This window comes from Crocodylus siamensis, chromosome 1 (assembly GCF_052110815.1).
Source record: "Crocodylus siamensis isolate JL-2025a chromosome 1, ASM5211081v1, whole genome shotgun sequence".
NCBI lineage: Eukaryota > Metazoa > Chordata > Crocodylia > Crocodylidae > Crocodylus > Crocodylus siamensis.
In genome coordinates, this window is record NC_143395.1 from 137,825,420 (window position 1) to 137,845,995 (window position 20,576).

Consider the following 20,576-nt stretch of genomic DNA (forward strand, 5'->3'; position numbering starts at 1 on the left):
GCTCGGTCCTCCAGCACATGGGAGCCAGGAGAAGTGGGGAAACAGCAGTTTCCACAAAGTGGGACATTTTGCCCAGCATCAAAGCACATGTGCAGAGGCATGCAGTGGCAAACAGTAGAGGCACAAATTTGTGGTGCTAGTATTTTTGCCACTGCAATTGCATGTCCCTGCATGGGAGATGCATCCTTTGTGTAAATTAGTTACACAATTTGCAGCAGAATTTGCCAGGAAAGATCTATGGGTGATGGTTGGATTGGAAGACAGGCTAGATACAGATCACCCCAAGTAGCATAAAAGGCTTGAGGAACAGGAAAGAGTCAACTTGCATCCTGAGGAATGAAGCTATTAGGAAAAAACAAAGCTATTTAATCCTGTTCTGTTTTCACTGTAAGATAAGTGTCTGAGACTGTGGCAAAAGGGTTTAACAAGACAACTAAAGGGTTACCACTTCAGTGTAACTCTGCAGACTTCAATAGAATTGCTTACTTTTACTTTGGAATACATGAGATCACCATCAAGCCCAAGGCATCTGGTATGTTCATTTGGGTTAAAAGTACTAAAAAACAGACAAAGGGCTAGGCATTGTTGCAAGGATTTCTACCTGCACCTGTTTTATTAATCATGAGCAGGTATGTGAAGAAGAACAGGTTGTAAAAGTGGACAGTGAAATTGATGTTGTCTTTTGAAAGCCGGGCAGACTGCCTGGTATTTTTCTCACTCCTTGGAAATATTTTCTGTGTTGAATAAAAAAAATAAGAAAATCCAGGTTAGGGCTTTATGCCCTTTTAATGCACTGTATTGATTTGTTTCTCCCATTAAAACACACTGGAGAAAGACATCATTAGTACTGAGGACTGTTCTGCATCAGATGGTAAAATCCATTAAATTAGACAACTGTCTTTGCTCAGTTTATACCAGTGGGAACTGAACTAAATGGATAATGAACAACCGTAATCATATTATGCCTACATTCTTTTCACTAGCTGCCAATAATATGGTTTGCTAAAACTAAGCTGACTTTACTAGTTTTTATGGGCTTGCTATCGCCTTGAAATCTAGTCCAGATTTTGGGAAAAAGGCAAGAGTATCTAGCATTGTGCCCCCCCCCCAATCTCCCTTGTCAATTTTTCTGGTTTTCTTGTTTTTCTTCCTTCCAATTTTTCTTCACAAAACTGATTCAGGCTTCTTTTATGCCAACATTTATGCATGAGTTCTCCAATGTACTTAAATAGAACTTCTCAGATTTAAAAGTGTCTGCAGGGTAAAACAAGACCTCACTGTGACTAGCGGCTGCACTCAAAGTCCATTGAAACCAGTGCCAATGTTCCCAATGGCTGCCAGTGTTCCCAGGGCCAATGCCTGCAATGGGCTTTGCACCAAATGCAGGGTGCTATCCAATGCACTGCATAAACTGAAAAAAAAATAGGTTAAAATATATATTTCTTCCTCAAAATGACAATTTATATCTTCTTTTAAAGCACTTAGGTCATTGATTCTCAAACTTTTTAGACTCAAGGCACTCCTGGGAGAATGCCAGCTTTCAGCTTTATTATTTTTCCATAGTTAGAAAATAAGTTAAAGTACTTCTGTTGCAAGGACCTCAGAAAGACCACAGTGCTTTGAACACCCTCGATTCCTATTAGAATTCTCTGGGTTTATCTTGTGAATCATGTAGGTGTTTGAACACCTAACAATGCACATATTACAGATCACCTTAAGGGATTGCAGGGCACCCCAGGGTGCCACAGCCTGTCAAAGAAAAAAAGTTCTCTCTTGAGAATGTCCATTTATCACAACACAGCACAGATCTTAGTGTTCCTGGAAAACCTTGCTTACAATGGACTGACTTCAATGTATTCTTATCAATCTCAGCTGCCACCTCACCCAGTGTTGCAGGCAAGACAGCTGAACGGGCCTTTTGATCACAACAGTAAGCTTGTGTACAAAGTTACCATGGTGCAAAGGATGGTCAGGCCCATTTAATCCACACTTAGCACTCTCCAGATGTTTGGGTATGTAAGACAGCAGCATTTCCAGAACAGCAACATAAAGCAGGAAACTGGCAAGAGACTCTCTAGTTGTTTTTATCCAAATAACATTTACATTTGCAAAATCCTTTGAAGATAAATACTTACATTCTTAGTATTTGGATAAGGTGGACTTTCCCCCACCCCGAAAACTAACATGCAAATAGCACAGTGGTTTCCTCTCCCACAAGTCAACATTACAGCATAGCATCCTCTACTCAAAGCAGCACAGACAAGGCCTGATCTTATTTCAAAGACTTGTATGTTTCTGATTATGTGTGTAAGCTAAGTGAAATCCATTCCTCAAAGGCCCAGGCAGTGGCACATGCAATTAAGCAGCAGGTATTTGCTAGAAAGGAATACTGCTGACAGTTCAGACAACCCCCCTGTATTTTTACGGTGCAGCTTGCTGAGGTAAACAAGCCTTCTAGCATTTTTCATTTACATCATAATCCTAAAAGGAAGAGGAAGGGAAGAAAGTTAATATTATAAATTTTTATTTAAATAGGGGAATCAAGTTGGGCACAGGGTAGATTAATATGTTGGGTCTACTCCATGCTGTCCACAGTTAGATGGTTTAAAATAACATTATTAAAAACTCTAGGAGAGGGTAGCAGGAGAAAAAGAGGGAAAAAGTCTCAGAGCTGCTTTCTGACTAAGTGCATGCTTGGGAGAATAAAAAGGAGAAGCCTTCTATCTTTGGAATCAGGCTGGTACCTTAGAGACTAACTAGGTCACAGGCATGAGCCTTCAGAGGCAACAACCTACTTTGCCAAATGCACCTGGCTTCAGAATTGGGCAGCAATACCCTGACTCCAGTTGAATAGCAGTTCACAGCACCACTAAAACCAAGGAAGCTTCCTGTTGGATCAGGTACTTCTCAGGGACAAAGGGCTGCCAAAGTTTTCATTCATTTGGAGAAAAGGGTTTTTAGTGTGCAAGACAAACCATGTGTATAAACTGAATGAGACACTATCTTATAGCATAGTAATTGTCCCACAATGAAGACATGACAGTAGCTGAAAGACCAGAACTGGTTCAGATCCAGGAAGGGGATTTTCTTTAAAATTGCTGAGTCAGTGTACGGTCATGCATCATGCAGGTATCAAATTTATGACCGATTAGTTACTGCGCAGTAACACACAGGTAGATGCCTTACTGCACAGTACTACTGTGCATGTGGACTAACTTTAGTCCCAACTCAGACCACGCACAGCATTAATGCGTTTTAAATGCCTGCACATGTAGATGCAGGTCTATTTCCACTTAATGCACAGTAAATTTAATGCAACATAAATGCGCATGTAGATGAGCCTATTGGGAACTAAAACAGAGTTAAAGCAAGGCTCAGCATGTCTGCAAATCCCACCCTAGAGCTTTTCACTCCTGTAGCACGAGGCTAACTGCAAAGTTGCACATGTATCTGGCTTACTATGGGCTTTTCCCTTTTGTTCAGAGCGTCCACTCATTTTCCCTTCCACTTGATCAGACTGCAAGCAGCTTAGGGTGAATTTTTAAGCTAGATTTTTATTCTATGCCACTACAGGGCCAAGCACTGGGATTTTACTCCGATGCAGGATCCTTGCACAATATACAACAGTAAAAGAGCACATTCTTATGCCAAATAACTTCATCTCTCTGCCACCTAAGCAGTGTAGAAACAGAAGAGATCACACTTATTTGATCACGTACAAAATCCTGCAACTATTAGTTAACATCTGTAAATAGCTTTGAAGAGGAAGAACACTGTAAATAATAGGTATCATTGTTAACGAAGGAGAGCCAGTGGCAGTGTACCTGATCACCACATACAAAGTGAAACAAGGAAGTCAATCTGCCCTTTGCTCTATTTGCAAAAGATCAGATTTCATGCTGGGAAAAACCCCGAGCTGTAGAAATGGGATCAAGTTTAAAAATACAGATCCACCAGGACTCAGTGTTCCAGTTTAGGGCCCCAATGGGTCATGTCTATATCACCTGCACAGCAGCCCTGAGACTGCTGCTGAGAAGCAAGGCCTGCCCACTTGCTCCCACTTAGCACCTGCTGGTTTTTTGGCTTATGCCCTCAGAATCACACCCTCAGGAGTTCAGTTTTGGATGTGCTCCTGGGAGTGGCGCTATGTGAACCCAACGCTGTTCTAACAGTAACAACGCAACATTTTTTCACTGTGCTGCACCTGGACAGCAGGAGGAAGTGGGGCTTGCTTCTCCACGGTAGACTTGGAAGCATTGCAAATATGGCACAGATCTGCCCTGAGGGAACCAAGAATGGTAACTAACGTTTAACACGCACAGTGCTGGTAGAGAACCAGAGTTCTTGTTCAGCCTCATCTCTGACTCAATACATTAAAAAGAAAGCAAGCCAAGTTATTATTCGCTAACCACCACTCAAGTACTTGACATTAAGTCTATGAAGTGTCCCCCTCAGGCTACGTTATGGAGCCCAGGACTGGCTGGGTGTTACATAAGACAAAGCTGTGAAAGGCAGAGGTGTCCAGTATAGAATGGTTGATACCATGAGCAGACAAATACATATATCAGAATTTATTTCCAAATACTTAATTTATATCATTCTCACATGAAATGGTTTCCTTTCCTTTTTTTTTTTTTTTGTTGCAATAGAGCCTACATTTAGGAAACAGAAGACAATTTCATAAGGCACCTCAGATTATACACTACATGGAGACATCTTCCCTCCCTTGAGCTTGTAAAATACTGATGATTTTAAAAGTAACATTTCTAAATCTAGACCTTGTGTAGCCCCATGTAGAGCAGTATTCATAAAGTTATTAGACCTTAGTTCACATACACCTAGTAAAGGGCTATAACAAGTCACATTTTTCAGGAACAGTCACAGCTGGCTACATTTAAAGGTAGTGCTATTCCAAACTATGAAACAGGCTGCTTATAAAAATATAACCTACTGCTTCCGGTATGACAGGATACAAAGCATCATGATCATATGGAATAAATTCAGTTATTTGTGCAATGGGTGCTTTTCACTTTCAACTTCCCCCACCACTCCAAATCCAGATTTTAAAATCAGTTGTGTCCATTTCACAGAAAAGGACACACACACACACAAAAAACCTGGCTTTGTCCTTTTCAAACGGTCAGTTTGAGTGCATATATTTGAGATAATGTCATAGCATTAGACCATGGAATATAAAGGCTCAACTGTTACGTTCACTGGTTGTGAAATTTAGCCATTATGGACCGATGCAACCAAGTTAAATGCATCCAGTTTCGGTGCTATGGAGACTGATTTTCCAGGTTGCTACAGTGAAGAAGCCAACATATTTTTATTGAACAAAGCTCCATGTACTTCAGTAAAGATATCCACTTCATTTTGAACTAAGTTTTCAGCAGTGGAATGCTATGTGCTCTGCACTCATTCTGCCTTGCCAAAGAAAAAAAAGTGTGCGTGTATGTGTGTGTGCTGTATGTATGCATGTGTATACATCTCTATATCTTGGATATGGAGCTATATATATCATGACACTTAAGCCAATATATCCCAGAATGCATTTACATAATGTGATTTTCTTTAAAGTAGGCCAGGAGGTGAATTGCAGCCAGCTTTATCAATTCAAATGGCTTCCACAACGTTTCTTATAGCACGCATTGATTTTGTTATGATGAAAAAGAATTTGTGAACATTCAAAATACCAATTTAATTGAAAATGATAAAAATGAGTTCACATTAATGCTACTGCCAAAAGGAAAACTGAAGCCTGATTCCAAGCAGATCGTTGAGTATTGAAGTAAAAAAAAAAAGCAGCAGCAACTTAGGGCTGTAAAGAAATCAGACAATTCAAACTAAAGGTCTCCAATTCCCTTTTTAGAAACCAGCCTAGGAGTTAAATACTGAACTGTGAAAATAGATGAATTAATCCACAGATCCTTAGACTAAGCAGGCTGGAATTCATCAGACTTTGTGTCACATATTTGATGCTGTAATAGGCAAATCATCCTTCTGGACACACTTCCCTTTAATCTGTTGCAGTTATCCAGGAAAGAGTCATCAGTAAAATCTCTTGGCTGTTGCTAACAATTTTAAGAATGCAGTCTCAGACCAGATCAAGCCTCTAAAAACTGTTTTCTTTGAACAGAAACAAAACATTCACTTGTTCAGAACAGCACCAGAATCAGGGCAAAGCAGTAGCTATTTCCTAGCATCCAGTTTGTTGCACCATTAAACTGCCTTTTCATTTAACTGGCAGCAAGGAAAAGAGGGATATTCCAAAGTTCATGTTTCCAGCCTTGAAACAGATACATTATGTGGTACTGTATGGAGAGTTGCTGCATCCTTTTTAAGACTAATCTGCATTCGTTTCAATTACTATAAATGAACTATCATAGCGTCTGTATAAACACAAAGGAACCTGCTACTATCCCATTTTTTGTGTTTATCAGGAATCTACTTTACAAATGGAGGGGGGGCAGAGGAGGAAGGGGGGCACAGAAATAAAGAACTTCCAAATTAGGACACTGCTAATAAAGATAAAATTATGTCAACTGCTAAACTTGTTAGACTTCCTAACAATGTACTAGAGGTATATGCACAACCTTTGAAACAATAGCATTTGAGTAGTCCATCTCTTACATTAATCTAAATATGGCTGGAGCAGGAAGAGATGGGAAAGGGGAAAGAGAAGGAGCAGGTCTTTAAAGCTAAAATGTCAGTATGGAGGCACAGTGTTTATTTTTTAAAAGTGTCCATCTATAGAGCTGTATGTTTCTATAGTCCTTTGTTTCTTCTAAGCAGCCCTATTAGCAAAGGCCTCTGTTGCTCCTCCCTCTTTTGTATGCATTATAATACAAAAAGTCAAATCCTTTGTACAGCTTGTAACTTCACAAATATGTAGAGCATTTGTTCCTTGATGAGAAATTACCCTGAAAACTCAGGGGTGAGGGCTAAATATCCTTAACCTCATTCATGGCAACATCTACCTAAGCATTCTGCCATCCACCTCAAAAGGGCAACTGATATCTCCAACAGCAACATATACATACTTTTATGTACCTACGCTATACAAGTGGACAATATGGAATGCGACTTCAGCCAATATAGCTTCTGTGTGATTTCACCAGGTCCTTAAAATTACTATACGAAACAACAGTATTTTTTCCACCAGGATTTGGAGAGGTTTTTCATTTTGTCTGGAGTCCTGCACTTTGATTTCTTTGGTTGTTGCTGGGTATCCGCGTACTGAATGCCAGCGACAATGGCTGCGTCAAAGACCTCTTTCAGATTTTTCTGAGTCAAAGCTGAGCATTCGATATAAGATGCTGCTTTTATCTCCTCAGCACAAAGCTTTGCAGCCTCCTCTGCCACAGGCTTTTCTTTGCATTTGTCCAGTTCAATGAGAACTTTGACATCCTCTCGGAGGTCTGACTGTGTCCCAACCAGAATGATAGGAGCTTTGGGACAGTGGCATCGAATTTCAGGAACCCACTTTTCGCTCACATTCTGGAAGGAAGAAGGGCTCACAACGCTGAAGCACAGCAAGAAGATGTCCGTGTTGGTGTAGCACAGGGGTCTAAGCTTGTCAAATTCATCCTGCACAAAGCAAAGCAACATTAAGGCTTTAAAAGTTCAATGGAACCACCACCCTGACCTAATCCTGACAGCTTCTCACTACAGAAGTTTGAAACCTCAAATAATGAAAGGGTCAGGGTTAGCTCCTGACTTTATATAGGCACAAATATAATCTGTGTACAATGGAACATGAAGTTTTAATAGTGGAAGCCATAAGGAGGACAAGTTTGGACTTCAGCCTGCAACACTGAAATTACTGGAACCTTTATCATTCACTCCCACATGCTCAGGATTAAGCAGTACCTCTTTAGTGCAGTTGAGATTTTCTGACTACCACTGTTGCTTTCTTTTGAGTGCTTTAAACATGACTTCAGCATTTGCCTATATGCCTTGCTACCCTATCTCAGGAGAAGATCTGAACCACAGAATGCAGGCTGAAGCACTTAAATGAAGGCACAGGAGAAACAGGGATAGCCAAGAGGGAAAAAAAATATACATTCACCCTTAACTGAGATTGTCTCTGATCGATTTGGATTAAAACAGGCCTAACATGTCAATGCTGCCCAGGTTGGCACTCATAAGTTGAAAGATGGGCAACAGCACAGGAGAAAAATGGCTGCATGCATGTGTATGCAATTTAAGTAAATGAATGTTTAACAGCATTCGACAGGAGATTAGAATAATTTCCCTGCTATTCTGTGTTCATCTGATGGCAGTACTCCCTTACTTCTCTACATCAAGCACTTCCAAGCCTGCAGTGTTAAGTTATTTACTTCAACAAAGCCAGGCCCTATTTTTAAAGCTTCAAGGAACAACTGTAATGAAGAAGATAAGCACCTAAAACTAACAAAAGAATTTGCCTTTATGATGTTCTTGATCATCACAGTAGCTCAGAGACCTGGAAGCAAAGAACGTAAAATGAGGCAACGATTAAGCATGCAGCGCCTGAGTTTATGCTGACAGCAGGATAAAAGCACAGTAACACAAGCAGCATAAACAGGTAGGATTTGGCTCAACTGTGGTGACATTTTAATTAAAATTCACCGTGTTCTCAGAGGGTCTTAATTTAAGAAGTGCAAAGAGCAAATAAGGTCTAGAATGTCTCTCCAGGACCAACGTTTTATTGCTGAATTGCACCTTACGTGTTCATTTGTCAAGATTTGAGATTTCCCTTGAAAGCTTCTGAAGAGGCTCAGATATGTTGTTTAAACCCCCCTGAAAGTCTCAGAAGTCTCTTTCCACTTGAATAAATTTCTTGCGGCAGCAATGCAGAGGGAGGCAACAATTTATAAAACAAGAGGCAAGCAAGCAAGCTTCATTAGCTCTCTTGATTCTCAGATTAAGCTTCTCAGGAAGCAAGGCAGCAATGTGGGATTTTCACCACTTGGCTTAAAACAAACCATACATTTATTGAGGTGTACTGGACTACAGAGCACAAAGGACAGTTAAGAAGAGACATCCATCCAACTGCCTGCTCCTGCAATGAAATTTTGCATCACTTGATTTAAGGGCTTTGAAAGCTGAAATGAGAACTTGATTTCTACAAAGAACCTCAAGAATTTTCCTCATTTTGCTTACTTTCTCAAACCCCATTTGAGTTAAAAGCAGTAACTGAACAAGCATGAGCATTTCATTAAGGGGTTCCTAATCTCTTCAACTAGTAGCAGCAGTCAAAACAAAAACTGACTTGAGTCTTCCTGAAACCATTCCATGGGGCCCCATCACCAAGGATATGGTTACAGTTATATCTGTTAGAAATAGAGCGTGAATTAGCCTCGTGGGTGAAGCTGACAGTGTGTTTGTAAACCACCCTTGACTCATCAGTGTATTAAATTAAGGGCATCCCTACTGACCTCCTCCCCCTCCCCCATCATACTATTACCCAAAGCAAGCTGCTTCATCATCTTTTTTTGGGGGGTAAGAGACTTGCAAGAAGCATGGGCAAAATTAAGCGCTGGCATTGCAAAGAATAGAATTTAGTTCCCTGGATTCATCACTTAGTTATAATACCCAGTTCTGACACTCCTAGTCAGGTTAATGCATTTTGTCTACTTTTTTAGCACTGCTTCTGGGCATGCTTGGGCTCTTTCAGAAGCATCGCACTACATGAATGGATACACAGTTGAAATGCTTATACAGTATAAAACCTGAGTTTCTGTAACCCATCATGGACATGGACAGCTGGAAGTCTGGGAAAGCATTAGCTCTCCTCAAACATTAAGGGATTGCATTAAAGGAAACCCTGGGTTTGGAATAGCAGCTCATGTATTGACAGACATGAGTAGTTTTACACCATGACTAAATTTGCCCATCAGGGCAATATTCAGCAGCTAGTGCCTTATTAACTTTTGCCCCCTCAAAACCAGTTGTCTATAACCGCACATCAGCTGCTGTTAGCACTAAAAAAAACAACAAGTAAATAAATAGGAAATATCAGCACTTTTTATTCTGCAGCTGCCCATAGGTCTAAGTCACTGGCAAAAACTCCTAACAGAAAATGTGGAAAAAGCGCTAATCTAGAAATCAGTTACTTGAAAAGTCAAGCTTTCTGGGAAGGTTAGCTGGCAATCTGAGCCAACATCCATTTGCCAAGCACAGTGTATGCTCACTAAACCCGGCTGCACAACCTATGCACTGCACTGGGATAAGAATTACTTAGTGTGACAGCAATTTAATAAGACGATCAAACACCGGGAATCCTTTTAAATCCGTGAAGTCATTAGAAGGACTACTTGATGTGACAACTTCTCTCTTCCCCTTGTCACTTAAATGAAGTAAGTAGTTTCACTGACCTGACCAGCTGTGTCACAGAGCTGAAGTCTCACTGGTTTGCCATCGACAGACACAACAGCTTCATAGAGAAATGAAGGGTGGGAGGGGGGAGAAAAAGTATAATGAGTCCCACTTCACACGTTTTTCATTATTAAAAAAAAAGAGAGAGAAAGAGAGAGAGAAATAAGCCTTCACTCAACATTTCTTGTTTTCCCTTCAATTAAATTTAAATTTAATGACTTGAAGAGCTGGAACCAAATCTGTCACTAACACTTGGGCACACACAAACCCTCCAGGGCTTTCCAAATCATTTCACTACGACTGATGAGGTAGCAAATCACTGAACTAAAACTCTTTGATGGCATTAAAAAACAAACAAAAAAAACACAGAAAGAAAGAGTGTGATCCAAAAGATTCTGTTCCTTCTCTTGCTACAAAGGATTTATTTTCTTGTCACGTTTGTATTTTCAAAGCTGCCCAATAAAAATCTCTCCCAGTTTTAAATCACAGAGGAGACGATACAAATATTTATGTTTTCCCTTGGGAAGTGCCTTTCCTTCCACTACTGAAAGTTTTGACTACAGAATTTTCCCTTAAAAAGCTAGTTTGATACACAGCCATGTGCAATCCCCGACTGCCAGTTGGATATTTTTTTAAACAAGAAATCATCCGCATTATTTCCCACTGTTCAAATGAAAAATGCTTTTAGCCATAATGTGGATTCCACTTATTAGCTTGATACTAGGCTTTACAGTATCGCTTTACCAAACTGCAGAAACATCGTACCCTCAAATTGATCTTTGAGTAGCTGAAGTTATTACAGAGCTCCAGTTCTTAATACCAAGTACCAAAGTACTGACTGGATCAGCTTTAGAAATACTAGAAAACTGAGTACTGATGCTGCAGATTCATGCTACAAAGCTCAGGTCCCAACACAGTGGGATGGAAGAGAGGCTAGAAAGCAGTTTCACATTTAACAGCCTTATGTTGCCCAGCAGTCTTATTAAAACTTCCAGAATGACAAAGATGTGCAATTAAAGCAATTCACTAAGCAGGCTGCAGTTTCAAGAGACCCATGCATCTTTGCAGCCGCCTTATCAGCACAGATCCCCAGCTAACGAAAGGCAGGGGCCACAGACTGGGCTTCTCCCCTTCTCAAGCCAACTCAAAGAGGACAGAATGACTGCCCATGAATGTTTCCAAGACCAATAAACCTGAAGAGCAGCCCTAACCTGAGCACTGCCTGAGTGTGACTTGGAAGCAAAAGTAGGGCACTCTGCCCCAGCACAGAGTCAGAAGAGCATGTCCCACTACATCAGGGATTTGCAACTGGGGAAGCCACAGCCCCACTCAGAGATCCTTTTCAGGGGACCACAGGTTGCATTAGCATGGTTAGGTGTGACAGCCCCAAAATAAACCCGGGGCTTTCAAACAGGAACTCACAGGGTTCAAAACATTCTGGCCTGATGCTGTCCTTGACTTTTTTTTTTTCTTTTTTTTTTTTTTTTGGGGGGGGGGGGGACCAAGAAATTGTTGTTGTGTTCCCAGTCAACAGAAAGAGTGAAAGCTCAGACCTCACATTTTTCCGAGCTGGGTTCAAGTCTGCAGTGAGAAAACCACTGCTCTAGGGGATAACAATTTAGGGCTGGGGGGCTATGGCTGGCAGCGGTGTTTGCCCTCTCTGCCCACTGCAGTTCTGCTCCCTGCCTGGGCAAGGGAAGTGGGGGAGCTCCCTCTCCCTTCAGCCTCCCTTCCAGCATCCATTTGCTGCCCCTGTGCGACACAGGAGACTGGCTAGGTGGACCTATGGTCGGACCCAGTCCATGGCAGTTCTTATCCACGTTCTTTTGCCCACCTAAGGGCTGGAGCTACGGCTGACAGTGGTGTTTGCCCTCCCTGTCCCACTGCTGCTCTAGGTGCTAACAACCCGGGCTAGGACTGGAGCTACACTGGCCCTCTCTACCTGCCTCTGCCTCACGGCAGCTCTCCTCAGTGCCTCTGAGGGAAGGACGGTGGGGAGACCCCCCTCTGCCCCATGTCTAGCTGGGGGCAACTGGAGCAGGAAACCCATGCAGCTTCCTGGAAGGGTGGGGGGCAGAGGAGCTAGGACTAGGGCTACAGCTGACGGCAGTGTTGGCTCTCTCTCCCTGCCTCTACCCCAGACATTGCAGCGCTCTTCCCTGCCTTGCAGGGTGGGCAGTCCCCTCCTTACGGCATTTCATGTCTACCTGGGGGCCGCTGGGGCAGGAAACCCATGCAACATCCTGAGGGCAGGGAGCGGGCTAGGACTAGGGCTGCCGTGGCAGCAGTGGTTGCCCCCTCTCCCTGCCCCTACCCCATGGCACTTCTCCTGCCTGCCTCTGGGGGAGGGGGGAGAGAGATCCCCCTTCTTTCACCCACCTAAGGACCGGAGCTACAGCTGGCAGCCGCATCAGCCCTCTCTACCTAGCTCTCCTCCCTGCCTGGGGTTGGGAGGGCAGATCCCCCTTCTTCCAGATGCCCAAGGGCTTTCATGTCTAGCTGGGGGCTGCTGGGGCCGCAAACCCATACAGCTTCCTGGGGAGGGGAGTGGAGTGGGCTAGGACTGGGGTTATAGTGGCAGCAGTGGCTGCCCTCTCTCCTTACCCCTACCAAACAGCAGCTCCCCTCCCTGCCTGGGGGCGGGGGGGCAGATCCCCCTTCATCCACACCTAGGAGTTGCTGCTACAGCTGGCAGCAGTGGTTGCCCTCTCCACTGGACTCCACCCCGTGGCAGCTCTCTGCCCTGCCTCTTCTCCAGATCCCTGTTCTTCCACCTCCCGGAGGGCATTTCATGTCTAGCCAGGGGTGCTGGGGTGGGAGATCTATACAGCTCCCAGGGGAAGGGGAGTGGGCTGGGACCAGTGCTCCAGCTGGCAGCAGCGTCCGCCCTCTCTCCCTGTCCTACCCCACGGCAGCTGTCCACCCTGCCTATGGTGGGGGGCAGATCCTTCTTCATCCACCCACCCAAGGGCTGGTGCTAGCGGGCAGCAGAGGTTGCCGTCTCTACATAGCTCTACCCCAGGGCAGCTCTCCTCCCTGCCTCTCTTTCCCACACCCCGCTTCGTCCACCCACTAAGGGCATTTCATGCCTAGCTGGGAGCTGCTGGGGCAGCAAACCCATGCAGCTTCCTGGAGGAGAGGCGCGGGCTAGGAGTGCGGCTACAGCTCGCGGCAGCCGTTGCCCTCTCTCCCTGCCCCACACCCCCCGCTCATCCCGCCTTCGGACACGCGGGCTCCAGCCGGGGGCGGCGCTGCCCTTACCGGAGAAGTTGTCGAAGGCGGTGGGCACGTACTCGGTGGGGTAGCCGTTCGTGGTGTAGCTCACCACCAGGCTGGTCTTGCCCACGGCGCCGTCCCCCACCAGCACGCACTTGATGCAGCGCCGCGGCTCGGCCCCGGCCCCGGCCCCGGCCCCGGCGCGGCAGCGGCCGCCCAGCCCCGCCGCCCGGCTGCTGCTGCTGCGGACGCGGCGCGGCGGCACGGGCGGCACGTCGCAGCCGCCCGGCACCGGCTTGCTGATGTAGCCCGCCTCGCCCTCCTGCTGCGGCGGCATCCGGCCGGGACGCGGTTCCCGCAGCCCCGCGCTGCTGCCCGCCACTGAGCCCCGCCGGCCGCGCCCGCCTGCGCCTGGCCCGCGGGGAGGAGCCCCGCCCCGCCTCGCCCCGCCCGGCCGGCAGGCGGCGCCGCCGCGCTCCCCGCTCCCATTGGCTGCGCCGCCGCGCCGCGCCGCCGCCATTGGCTGCGCCGCGTTCTCCGCTGCAGCCTGCCCCCTCCCCGCCCCTCCCGGGGCAGCCAGGTGTGCGGGCCGGATCCTGCGCGCTGCGGAGCGCCCTTTCAATTCCTGCGCCAGCGGTAATGGCAACAGTGCTCCGCGTACAGGATCGTGTTTGAGGCGCCCGGTGTAAAACCGAGGGGGCAGTGACACTTTGACTCTGGGGCAGGGAGGGGATTGCAAGCAAAATTAAACCGGCTCATTGATTAACAAGTCCGCCTAAGTGGAGGAGCGGTCCCATCAGGCTGGGATTCTCAAATCTTGCAAGGGGCTCTGGTCTCTTAGGGGGCGGGGCTCGCCCCCTTCATTCACCCCACGGAAAACCCAAGGCACTCTCAAGGAGTCTTAACTGCTGGGGGAGGGGTTGTTTCTTTCTTTCTATTTGTGGAAAACTTTTCCTATTCCAGGTCAGATCAGCCAAATCGGTTCCAAATCCTCTCCACTGAACTCAAATCAGTTCCAAATCCTCTTGATTTGAACTCAGTTGTTCTAACACCATATACATGGCACTACAACTGGCAAGTATCCTCCACCCCAGACTTTTCAACCTGGGGTTTTAGATACTCCCAAACCCAATGGTGGGCATCCCATGTGCAGGCCCAAGCCCCAGAGGTTTGGATGCCTCCAAATCTCACTTCCCCTAAACCACAGGCCACAGGAGCAAGCTAGGGAGAAGTCTCCCATTTCTTTAAAGTAGGTGTGTAAACAAGATCCTCCCACTGGACACTAGCCAGCTAGCTAAAGGTAGGCGCTGACAAATTGGCAGTGGGAGTGCAGGGTTTTAGCACCACTGAAATGCTTGAGACTGGGAGAGATTTGGGGATTGAGAGGCAAAATCGATAGTAATTGAAAATGTTTGCTCTGACCCAAATAGGGACTGTTGTTAAATACGGTTAGTATGAATAGGATATTTCTTAGGAGGATTATAAAGTGGTTTATGTAGGTTAATTACATCTCACAGCTTGCCTGGAATGGAGCTAGGTTGTGCTGTCATGTTTGGATGTGGAAACAGGTAAGTTATCTGGTTTGCACAAAGCCACAGAGTGAGTCAGTGGAGGAATCGGGAACTGAGTCCATGATTTTCACAGTCATTCAGTTTTCACAGAAAAGCTGTCATTTGTGAAGTGAGCTGTCATTTCTTCATTTTTCTCATTTTAATGGGACCCACTGTTATACAGTGCAGTGAATTATATATGACAGCAGGCACTATAGTTCTCCAGCATTCTTCTGTTATTGATCAATGTTCTGTGTGAAATAACAGGTATTTCATTGGCATCCTAGATCTCAAGTGCCTGAGATGCATGAGTCCTCTGATCTATCCACCTAGGTAATTATGTACGCCTTGCTACTATAGTGTCTGAATACTAGGATCTTGATTAGTTGGGTCTAATGAGGACATATACAATGGTATAACTAAAATGCCCTTTCTGCCCCTGCACTGTTTCAATAGAGAACTTTGGAACCAGTTGTATAACTAGATAGGTCTAGTTGCAAAGAAAGAGCTATTGGATATGATAGGGACTCACTTGTGACCAGGCCATTACCAATGACAGCACAGATGCCCAGCTTGTACAGTTGGGAGGGAAGGAACAAGCTAATAACTAGAAGCAAACAGCGATGATACAAGTCATTTACTTTCCATAAGAATTACAACCAAGAAGGAGGTGAAAGCTGTGTTTAGAGGAACTGGAATCTGTATGAGACACACACAAGACGTTTACACACTGCTAAATAATTGTAAGAGTCCTTTTATCCAGAATCTCTGTCTTCATCAAGCAATGATCATTGTTGTTGTACACTGTGAGCTTTAAATGCCATGGGGTGACATCATAATAGAGGATGGGCCAACTAAGTGTCTACTTTCTAGTCACAAATTACAAAGCACTGCACAAACATTAAATAACACCCCTGAGAATATTTATTTTCATTCTCATTTTACAAATGAATAAACAGGCAGAGAAGGTAAGTGACTTGCTCAGGGTAGCAAAGTTGGTGAAAGAACACAAGCATCCTATTCAGAGTCTTGTTCTAATCATTAGACAACAGCTCAAAGTGGGACAAAACCTGTAATTTAGGAAGGGAAGACATCCTCCAAGGATTGATTTGCTGTAGCCCTCTGAGACAGCAAAAGAGCTTTTACTTGCACTCTGATCTAGCGTTACCTTTTCAGTTTGCTCTTTTGTGTTTTCATGTCATGATGATCACACTGAGCAACAGTGGTGCAACCTAAGAAAGAGCAAGGAAAAGAAAAGATTACTTCAGATGCTGAACCTTGCCAGTTATCTGAAGCCCTTTGTATACAAAACCTTTGTACATATACAAAACTGGTACCAAATTAATTACAAATTGTCCTAATTCATAATGTTTATTATGTCACTGCAAGGCTGCATATGGACACTCACAGAAAAGTGCTAATGATTTAACTATATACTGTGTGAGTGTGCTTATCCCAGTATATGAACAACTTGCTATGGCATATGAGGAGATGAGGCTTACCATGCATCGGCTTCTCTGTAGTACTTGACTTTGTGCATGTTCTTACCCTGTGATAAACAGAAGGCAAACCATGGAAATCAAACCAGGAGTCAAATGTAACCCTCTGACTAAGTGCTAAACTACCACAGTTCAGCTTCAATTTACCATGGGGTCAATGGAGTCAGAGCATGTACACAGACAATTAGCGCAGGGCAGCCGACACACACTGGGAGTGTCTACATGAGATGTTACTGTGCAGTAGCAACGAGCTTACTGCTACCGTGCAGTAGCATCGGAAAAAAAAGATAAGGTGACAGTACTGTGCAGTAATGCCGGTTACTGTGCAGTCATTCAGTACTTGCTCATGCAAGTACTGAATGACTGCGCAGTAACAACTGCATGGTCTGCTGCTCATGTAGACACAGCCAGTAAAGCTCTGTCCCCTTTTGTCTTTCGTCCTTGCACTAGCAGGACATTGACAGTGCCCTTATCCCCTTGCTTTACTTGTGGCAAGTTCAGTTGTTCATAATATTTTGGGACGCTGTACCTAGTAGTTGCATGTGAGTGTTGTTAATACAGCTTTATTTGGAATAGGCTAGGTGGATACTTGTGCAGGGTAGTTTAGACAGGAATGATCCCGTCTTGAGCAGGAGGTTGAACTAGATGCCCTCCTGAGGCCCCTTCCAGCCTTAAGTTTCTATGATTCTGTGATTCTATCCTATAGTAAATGGCTTATATGTCCATGCCACAAAAGAAAAGGAATAAGTTATACCAGTATAAGGCACCAATATAATTGGTATAATGGGATCCACTACTGTATAAACTGGTATAGTGGGATCAATATAACCTTACTAGTAACAAATCAACCACCTAACCAAAATACTTATTATGTTAGTATAAAAAGTGTATACAGGGCAGAGTTAAGTCAGTGCTTTACTAACATAAGCAACATTCAAACAGGATAGTTTTATTTTGAAATAAGAATCCACACAGATGAACACCAACTTAGTTATTTCAGTGCAAATGTGTGTGGAGAAAAGGTCTACATTAGGGAACGATATTTTTATTTTAATTGACTGCCTTCCACTACTGCATTAAGCATGACGACTAACATGCCATGTTTAATTTATTCTCCCTCTCATGGACTCCCTGGAGGGGAAATTGTGTGTGTGGTGCAGTGTTTTGTTTCGGTACTTTTGTCTTTGCTTTTATAAATATACATGTAGGTATGTGTCTAGATTAGAAAAGACTGAGCGGGAATATAATAGCAGCCTTCAACTACCTGAAGGGGGATTCGAAAGAGGATGGAGCTAAGCTGTTCTCAGTGGGGGCGGAAGACAGAACAAGGGGCAATGGTCTCAAGTTGCGGCAAGGGAAAAAAAATTTCTCACTAGGAGGGTAATAAAACACTGGAACAGGCTGCCCAGAGAAGTGGTGGAAGCTCCATCCCTGGAGGTTTTTAAGACCTGGCTAGACAAAGCCCTGACTGGGATGATCTAGTTGGGGATGGTCCTGCTTTGAGCAGGGTTTGTACTAAATGACCTCCTGAGGTCCCTTCCAATCCTCTATGATTCTGTGATCTCACCATGCCATTCAAGATGTTTTCTTTCTCCCTTTCCCCCTTATTTCAAAGAAAATTGCCTTGCCCTTGGAGTAGAAGGTGGGGAGGTTTGCTGTGGGCCTCAGTTTCTAAGGGATTTCATCCCATAGCCTCAGACTGGTCACCAAGAAAGCAGATAAGCTGTACCCTTATGACAGAAAGTTCCTCTATCCCTGAAGAGCAGAGTTGTCAACTCTAGTCCATCCCGGTGTGTAGGCTGTTCTTTATCCTTTCCCCCTCACCCTGAGTTTCTGCTGCCAAACACCAGCTGTCAAATAGGGTCCCAACATTAAAAACCTAAAGGAAGAATGCACCACTGAGAACCAGAAAGTGAAACAAATTAAATCAACAACATATAGATTCACCCCAAGCTTAGCAAAGAAAGTAAACAGGCAAAAGGAGAACAAAAACTAGATTTAAATCATCAGAATGAAGCTCATTTTTTACTTTAATCTTGACAGTGGGCACATTTACTTCTGCACCCCACTGTGCAATTGGTACTGCACAATCATTTAGCACTGTAATGTACTAAATGACTGCGCAGTCCTGGCAGTGCATGGGTTGTTTCCAACCCTACTACACAGTAATGGTAGCGTCACAGTTAGCACTTGCCAATGCTATATGTCACCCTAGCTCATTGCTACAGTGATACAGTGTCTCATGTAGATGCACCCATTGTCCTGTAAAGTAATCCACTCCAGGAGCTGTTTGATTCCATGTTGAAAGATGATATGAAGTCAGCAGTATAGCTTTGGTCATCATGGCCTGGGTGTCAGAGTAAGTTGAAGTCGTGACAGCAGCTTAATTTTTATCATTTTGATACCAATGTAGGCAAATAAATACATGCTGAGATCTTCATGCCAGGGTGGCAAACAACTTGACTGGAGTCCCTGCCTTAACTTTGTCATTTGTCACTGATGATATGTCCCATATCAGTGCAATTAGGAGATGTTATCAGTTGTGATGATGAACACACCAAAGCAGGGAGAAACTCCTGTATATGGAAATAAGATACTGGTCAATGGAGGGAAAGCATACTGTGACAATAACTATTTTACTAGTGCTGAAAATACTTAAAAATTAATGTACAGGCATTTAATGGAAACCCTGCAAAGAAAATTGCTAAGCATACACTTTAAACACTTTCAGCAAACAAATACAGGCTATGTATTGAACTAAACGATCCAGTTAGATAACTATAATTGTTTGCATTGTTTCTGAGCTTGGGGAGGGGGGAGGAGGATGAATTCATAGCTACATGGTTGCACTATATTGTAATGTACCCTACTGAATACAGTAGCCTTTTGTTAAAGGGGATGGTCAAGCTGATGATTGTGAAGTGGGGCTGTTCTGGTTAAAAATTTTGTACCATGGTAGCAGATCAAAGTGTCTGGCAGCCATAGCAATTCTTGTGGTGTTAGAGGGAACTTAGTGTGCAGGATTTGTTACGGGATATGTAATAAAGAGGAGTGATTCCTGAAACTTCAGGCTTTTCTGCTGTAGCAGGTGAATCGTGTATTTCTTATGTATTTTATACAAGTTGTTTTTAAAAATACCCTGGTAAAGCACACTTCTTTCCATTTAAGTCACTGGAATGTTTCTTGTCTGCACCTCAGCTGAATTTGGTCCATTATCAACTGGTCTGAAGAAAAACATTCACCCTATCTTATGCCCTTGCATTAGTCAAATATTATTCTTTGAGAAAGTGACACAAAGAGGAAATTATTTCATCATGAAATGAAATAGACCATTGTTATTTCCAAGCTTATCATTTTCTTTGAGATATAGAAGTACGAATTTCATGTTGGCCTTGCAGAATGTGAAACTGTTTTCCCCTTAAAAACTTAATACTGAAAATGAGCAAGGCAAGGGAAGGACTGTGACGTGATACACTGTTACCAAGATCCTGTTCTTTGGAAAATGAGCCACTGCTGTCAGAGAAACTCATCTCCAAACACTGCCCAACTCCTGTTACAAAGAACAGGAGCTTTGCGATGCTGCTCAGCTGGCTCTGGGGCTGTGAGTGGGGGAGGGAAAGGAAAGAACAAGAAAGGGCAGGAGCTTTCTGGGAAGTGGGAGGAAATACAGTAGGGGAGCAGCTTGGCAATGAGTAGAGGCAACTGTAATGGGACTTTTACAGTCCTTATTTTCCCTGCAGGTATTTTTGCGGGATAATTGTATTTCAGATCTTAGATTGAAAGGTGCTGGAGAAGTACAAAGTATTATTGGTTTTGTTCTTGCTTAGCATTGAGATCTGGGGAAAAAGTAGAAGCAGTGAGTTATATTTCTCTTCGCCTTCCAAGATATGTATTTTTTAAAGCTTGTTTTGTGTTTGGGTTGTGTTTGTGTTTGGGTAACAATTTCACA

General features: G+C 44.0%; 1 protein-coding gene across 1 annotated transcript; it reads right to left on the bottom strand.

Annotated features, from left to right (window-relative positions):
- Nucleotides 1–4,556: 4,556 nt before the first annotated feature.
- Nucleotides 4,557–13,992, bottom strand: RHOU (ras homolog family member U). The gene is made up of 3 exons (XM_090043967.1): nucleotides 13,624–13,992; nucleotides 10,362–10,420; nucleotides 4,557–7,590 (listed from the first exon to the last, which is right to left on the bottom strand). The coding sequence occupies exons 1-3, from the start codon at nucleotides 13,913–13,915 to the stop codon at nucleotides 7,135–7,137; spliced, it is 807 nt and encodes a 268-aa protein (XP_089900093.1). The 5' UTR covers nucleotides 13,916–13,992; the 3' UTR covers nucleotides 4,557–7,134.
- Nucleotides 13,993–20,576: the final 6,584 nt, after the last annotated feature.

What these genes read in the sequence shown, in the direction of transcription:
- RHOU (XM_090043967.1), bottom strand. Translation starts at nt 13,915, where the DNA reads ATGCCGCCGCAGCAGGAGGGCGAGGCGGGCTACATCAGCAAGCCGGTG. An exon ending in CGCCTTCGACAACTTCTCCG is followed by an intron (nt 10,421 to 13,623) that starts GTAAGGGCAGCG and finishes TTCTCTATGAAG; the next exon opens with CTGTTGTGTCTGTCGATGGC. An exon ending in TCTGTGACACAGCTGGTCAG is followed by an intron (nt 7,591 to 10,361) that starts GTCAGTGAAACT and finishes TGCTTTGTGCAG; the next exon opens with GATGAATTTGACAAGCTTAG.